At 43.6% G+C, this 6,885-nt stretch overlaps 1 protein-coding gene across 1 annotated transcript; it reads right to left on the bottom strand.

Annotated features, from left to right (window-relative positions):
* Positions 1 to 1,413: 1,413 nt before the first annotated feature.
* On the bottom strand, positions 1,414 to 4,741 carry LOC141271595 (forkhead box protein I2-like). Its single transcript, XM_073681639.1, has 2 exons — positions 4,177 to 4,741; positions 1,414 to 1,889 (listed from the first exon to the last, which is right to left on the bottom strand). Exons 1-2 carry the CDS (start codon positions 4,739 to 4,741, stop codon positions 1,414 to 1,416), a joined length of 1,041 nt encoding a protein of 346 aa, XP_073537740.1.
* Positions 4,742 to 6,885: the final 2,144 nt, after the last annotated feature.

Genomic DNA, 6,885 nt, shown 5'->3' with positions numbered 1-6,885 from the left:
CAATGCAAAGAAATATACATGCACCCAAGGCTCGTGGGCAGATTATGGGACTAGGAGACTAGTGATACAGTCCTATGAGAAATTTTGAAGTTTTCTTTTGACTCGATAGGATTTTAAAGCCATATTAACACAGTTGCAGTTCTCCATTTAAAGAAATTCACAATGTTATTCTTAGTGCAGAATTTATTGCGGTATTCATACATGAAATGCATAAGGTGAAATTATCAAAACCTACAAGTCACACAAGCGGATTTCAATGATGAAACGCTACATTTATGCAGTAGAAAATTCTCATCAAGTCTATAATGTATGCAGTCAGCTTAGAAAAGATTTCTGGAAATTTTTGATCTTTTACGAACATGCTCTGCATGCTGTAGTTTTGTGCGAGATCAAGCTCTGCTTTTCCTTCGAAACATTACTCATGGTAACATTGGTTACAACTGGACTACAGAAATCTAAGAGGGGGTTGTCTACTGGCTATAGTCATTAAATGGGCCCAAGGTGGACACTTCTTCATGTGATGCCCACACCTTGACTAGAAGAACCAAGAAGGGAGAGGCGTCAGTCCAGTAGGAGAGACTTTACTTTTGAACCACCAGGAGTTCACAATCCCCTCCCCCACTTAAAAAAAGAAAAAAAAAAAGTTTAGCATTACTGGCCAGGGCTGCCTTTATTTTATTAAATAAGAGTGGTCATATTTAGCAAAGTTGCAAATTCAAAGCATGCGGAATACTCACTAGTGTCCCCCGAAAGGGCCTACCTTTCTAGAATAATTCAGGCCCGAACTTCCTGGGTGGTGGGATCTTAGCATGTATAGCAAGATCCCCTAATCTTGCTCTACATTGTGGGATCCCACAACCTTCCAAGACGCATCCTGTACCAAGCAGTGACCACTTGAAGTGGTGACCAAACGGTAACCTCATTATTTTTGCACATCGTTTACGAAAAGTCTTCACTGCAAGAGGGGCCATAGTGGGTTGTGGGATTCTACTTTGCTTGGTGGGGTCCCACAACCTGAAGTTCAGCCTCAACGGTTGCCATGAAATCAGGCCCTTTCAGGTGGCTTTAGATCGTGTTCTGCACAGTTTTGTTAATATGCGATTAGAGGGGTGTGTTTGGGTGAGGATGAAAAGAAAAAAAAAAATAAAAGTATAAAATAAAATACTGCTTACTTCATGGTCATGAAAAGTCATCAACCACATCCGCAGATGGTCCAAACCCACTAATGTAATGGCTAGAAGAAACCAGCATCTCCTTTTCTAGGATTGTTCCCCGCGTCAAGAGAGAAAGATTGAAGCAAGTGATAATTTACCAGTGGATGGGTCGAGTCCATTGAGTCAAATAATTTACAGTAAAAGCATAAAAACAGGACCCATCAAGTTAGAAGAAAATCATCACACCTCGGCTTCCCTCTTATAAAGCATTTGGTTCGCATCTAGAGGGCTGATGAGAGAAGAACACAGGCTCCTCCAATTGGTTGGGTAATGCCAAGGCTTGAAGTAGGTTGACTTGAGGAGTAGATTCTCCAGGCAGCGAGAAGTTGTGGTGGTCGTCAGTAGGATAAGTAGAGAGTTCATTGAAATAGGCTGTGAAGGGTGAGAAGTCCTCTGTGAGTTGAGTGGACGCCCCATGACTCATTGAAATGACGGTGGATGTGAAGTTGGCAAAATAAGGGCTCGTGTCCAAAGCTGGAGAGGTCACTGAAGAATATGTAATTTTACTCGCTGGAGATCCTGCAAGGCTGTCAGAACTCAGGGACTTTACATTCTTTTTGTTATCCAGCGTTTTAGAGTGTTTACTACATTTGTTACACTTTTTCCACTTCCCTTTGAAATTATAATTGAAGATTGTGGCGCAGTTTGGATTGATAGTCCAGTAAGCCCCTTTCCCTGTGGAAAGAAGTGACAAGGAACTTTGAAAAAAACAGTACAATTCTATATATTTCCCACCCTCAATACATTTTTGAAAAACATTTAGTGGAAGAAAAAACAAACAAACAAGCAAACCCCATAACAACATTGATAAAGCACAATGATGCATTTGGGGCAGGAATAAAATGTTATGGCGCCAACAAATGCACTAGTTACTGTGCAGAGTTCTTCTAACTTACCGCTATATTTTTTTTGTTGGAAAATGTACAAGAAAAAAAACAAACAAACAAACAAAAAAAAAACACACCACACACACGACCACAAGTTTAACCGCTTCTCGGCATATAGGTACGTGATAGGTTGTGACCCCCTCTTTGTTGCGGGCTCCAGTGCAGAGTCTGCATCTTTACCGGTGACGCACCCCCTGGGCTGTGGGAGTACTCGGCAGCCGGGCCTCTGCGTATGCCGGTGGGGGATATCACGGTGGCTGGCCCGGTCCGGGACCCAGGGCGGTCAGTAAAAAGGGGAATTTATAGGGGATTTGGAAAGTTTGTGACGCCACCTGTGCAATGCGGCAAAAGGGGTGCCGCCTCTGCGGAGCAGTCCTCTGGAGCTGGTGTTACGGCAGCAGGGATGGTATGGCTCTCCACAGGTAGCGCTAGCTCCAGGGCAGTGTAGGGGTGTAATGGAGGATGCTGGGGAGAGACAGCAGGACGGTCCCGGAGGAAAGACGGACACTCACACGGGGGTAAGCTTCAGTACCTTTACTTGTGATGCTGCAGGCACGGTCCAGGGTACTCCGGGAGAAGGGTGCACTTTTGGACTCTCCCTAGTGAGCGAGTATAGGGCCTCCTGATCCGTGGCTTTTCTCGTTAAGCTTCTGGCTTGCCTGAAACTAGGCCTAGCTTGGTTACTGTCTCTCTCCCTTGCACCGGCTGACCTGGTGGTAGGGCCTTCTCTTTGGAGATCACTCTCCCTGGACGCTGGGGCCTCCGTACTCCTAGCCCTGGTACTGTAGTCAGCGTTTGGTAAACCTGGGACCTGTAATCCTCCAGGGGTTACAGTAGTCCCTACTGGGTGTAAAGAGACCCGGTGTCCGGTATATATCTCGGGGTGAGCCTGGTATGCTCCTCTGTCCCCTTGCTACTTCTTCCTTCTCCTCTCACCTTCGGCCCACTCAAGGCCCTCACTAGGCCTTCACTTGTGCTGTAGGCCTTGGCTCGCCTAAGCACGGCAGCAAGCATGCTGTTCACCTCTGAGCTGTATTCCTCTCTGTCTCTGAACACTAATCTGAAACTCAGCTGCCTGGCTCCACCCTCCCTATATATCTCCCTAACAGACTCCCTCTGGTGGTCTGAGGTGGTAGGGTGGAGGTGTGTGAATGTGCAAGGGCCTCTTGTGGAGAAGTCCATCCATGCACCCTTCTGGGTTCTGTGGCACCAATGCGCAGCAGGGCGCCACACCGGCATGTGCCCCTAACAGCCGTGAGTGAAATCTAGATCCACCCACAGCTGTTCACATGTTAAATGCGGCTGTCAATCTCTGACAGCGGCATTTAAATCACGTTAACAGGAATTGTGTCACAAACGCTGCCCATTGGCGCCCCTGTCACATGATTGCGGGGCCCCAGTGGATAGGCATGACAGCTGGAGGTCTGCAGAAGACCCCTGTGCTCATCATTGCAGATCTCCTAGGAACACCGGTACATGTTCGGCATTCATAGGAGATAATTATTTCTGCTACACAGAGCTTCCCATAGAGGGATGTCTGAACAGTCTGGCCTTTATCCTGCCCATATTCACATTGAAATCAACTGAGAAGATAAGGGTTTAATATCAGCGACAGGATAAGAAGTAGCTCAGCTGCACCGTCAGTGATGTCATCAGCCAGCAACATAATGCCGGACACTACAGCTCCCAGGGTTTATGGGTACCTGCTTTAAACTGTATTTCCATCCTTAAAGAATGGCTAATTTTATACAGAGTTTAGCTTCTACACACAACCTTGTATCTCATTCACAGACTGCAAGTTTTTTTTTTGGAATTTTAGAAAAAAAAAACAGTATATAAAAAAAAAAAAATAATAATAATCCATGATCCTTTCAATAGGTTTTAAACCATGACAGTCTTTAAATGTGAAAAAATTAGAATTATACAAGCTTTTGTAGACCACTGGAGTACAGTTGCGTAAAAATTGTCAAAAAATTGCAAAAATGATGAATTTGCCGAAAACATTTGGATAATGAAATTCACAGAAACTCCAAAATAATTATAATAGATGCTGGAGCCCCTAAAGGACCACTCACCTGGATCGCCATTGGCCCTGACCACCTTCTTGAAGCAGTTGATGTATGACAAGTTGTCTTTGATGGATTTCTGCCAGTTATTCTTGCTCGTAAAATAGGGAAAGTTATCGACCACATAGTTACAGATCTGGCGGAGAGTCAGCTTCTTCTCAGGTGCGTTCTGAAGAGCCATGGCTATTAGAGCCGAGTAGGAGTAAGGTGGTTTCACCATTTCAATTATGTCATCATGGCTTAGATTAGGTAGACAGAGCGACTCTGGTTCTTCGTACCCAGCAGGAGTCAAGACTTGGGCTTGACTATTGGCATGGTCACTTGGCAAATCTCTAGAGCCATTCCCATTGAGGTATGAAGGACTAATGACAAAGTCATCTAACCACCAATAAGGGTCAGCATTTGACTCTTGATAGTCCGTTTTATCATACAGGGATGATGGCCGCTCAGGCTGGTGCAGGTTCTGCTGATGTATATTAAAGTTGTCTACAGAGTAGAACTCAATGTCCACTAAATCCTGTGTATAGGAGTATGCCAGCTGGGAACTGGACACATGCTGCCCAATGGTATCCATACTAATTCCTACTACGTTCTGCTGACTCAGGAACAGGACTTGTCCCCAGCCTGCTAATGATCTCCATGCTGGGGGATTGCATTGAAGTAATGACCTTCTGCACAACTTGCAGGCAATTTCCAATCAAGCCCCAAAGAAGCTGAAAGAGGTTATAGTAATGGAGCCAGTGCCGCCCCAGCCCTCCTCTTATCAGGACACGTCTCCGGTAGTCACCATCTATAAGTTTCTTATTTCCATGCCGTGCATACAGCTCATCCTATACCTGGCGCTAGGGATAGATTCTGCAATGTCATTATGCTAGTTTTCAGATTGAGCGCCATATTAACGAAGCCCCGTACACAATCACGTACAAGAATATTGGAGAAAGTGGGGCGGCACAGCTTATTTGTACGGCTGAGTTCACACATTGAGTATTTGATGGGGATTTTACTATTTCTGCTTCTAAAGAACGTGCGTATTTTCCGCATTTATCCATGCATTTTCATGTGCGTCTTTTGTTGCACAAACTCAACCAAAGACATGGACAAAGGTTTAACTTCCAGATTTAGTTTTTCCATTGAAATTAAAGGGTAAAACTAAACTAAAAAGCAGAATTTCTGCAATAGAAATTAACATACTGCGGATAAAAAAAAAACCCATAGAGTAAAATGGCTATGTGTTCTATCTGTGAAAAACATAGAATATGTATGTGAAAAACAGATGTGTGCATAAGGCCTAAGGCTAAGTTCCACCAATGCGTTTTTAGTGAGTTTTTGCCTCTGTGTATTTTTGATACTCAAAAAAAGCAGCACCTTAGGGCCTGCGTATACGTTGTAGAATTGCCACGTTTTTGTGCCATTTTTTTTTTTCGGCACAGATTTCTCACAAAAAGCAGCAAAATGAATGAGAATCCTGAAGTCTCATGCACTCGTTGCTTATTTTTGACGTGCAGATTTAAGTCTGCAGTATGTCAATTCTTTCAGCGTCTCTGCTGCATGTCTTACACATACTAATGACGTAAAAATCCGCACCAAAAACACATGTAAAAAATGCATAAAAAAAGCACCTATTTTATGCTGCGTTTTTCCTGCCAAGAGATGCAGAAATGGTGCAGAAATTTCTGCACCAAATACTCCACGTGCGCACATAGCCTTATTACAGTTCCAGCAAAGTGGATGTGATTATGGCTGCGGTCAGACGGCCGTATGTTCTCTCATGTGAGAGAATCGGCCAGATTATGATAATGACACTCAGCTCAAACTCTATCAGAGATTGGTTGGTCAGAGTGTCAGTTTATTGTGATTCGATTCTGTCGCGTGAGAGAATCGTATCACGATTGTGGAGAAGACTGAGAACTCAATTTCTTCATCTTCGCCATTTTTTCTGTCTGCGTAAATCGGACTGCACTCGGATTACATTCGAGCGCAGTCTGATGTTTTACACACATGTATAGACTTGTATGGGTGAGCGTGATCCGAATATTGGAGCCACTCACAGCATTACGCGATTCGATATGAGACAAGAAGCGCTAGTTGGCACTGATAAAACATCAGACAGCACTTGGCCGTGTTGTACACCAGTGTGAGCGAGCCCTTAAGGAATTCTCATATTAATAAATCGTCCTTATTGTATCATCTAGAGGTGTTCCAGCCAACTTTGAAGAAGATGAGGAATTCGACGAGCTGCAGAGATCAGATCCAAATCCTGTTTTGTCTTTTTTTTTGTTTTTTTTTACGCAGCACCTGGATGCGATTTCTCAAAATACTCCAATATTCCTGTGTGCATGAAGTTGGCCCCTATTCATCAGTGTTGTTTCTTCACTTTTCGGGAAAAATTTGGTCCTTTTTAGTGGCTTTAGTATTTGCACCTTATTCTTTACTTTTTAAGTTGTCATTCTTTAACATTTTTTCTTTTTTTATTAAATTTTTACAACACAACTTTGCTTATTTAGATGTTTTAGACAAATTAATAAAATGTCACTTTATCCAAAAGCCAATTTTTTTTTTGGTGGGGGGATGGTGGGGGGAGGGCGCATCTCACGCCAGTCCCTACCTGCAGTAAGATTTTTCAATTTGGCACATTTTTAGAAAATGAGTGAAACTTTTGGTGGGGTATGCCTTTTCACATAAGCCAACGAACAATGATGGGGACGGAACAATCACTAA

Source organism: Phyllobates terribilis, unplaced genomic scaffold, assembly GCF_046119375.1.
Source record: "Phyllobates terribilis strain yellow unplaced genomic scaffold, ASM4611937v1 Scaffold_5__5_contigs__length_657084704, whole genome shotgun sequence".
In the NCBI taxonomy this organism is placed as follows: domain Eukaryota; kingdom Metazoa; phylum Chordata; class Amphibia; order Anura; family Dendrobatidae; genus Phyllobates; species Phyllobates terribilis.
This window is presented reverse-complemented; position numbering and strand designations above follow the sequence as displayed.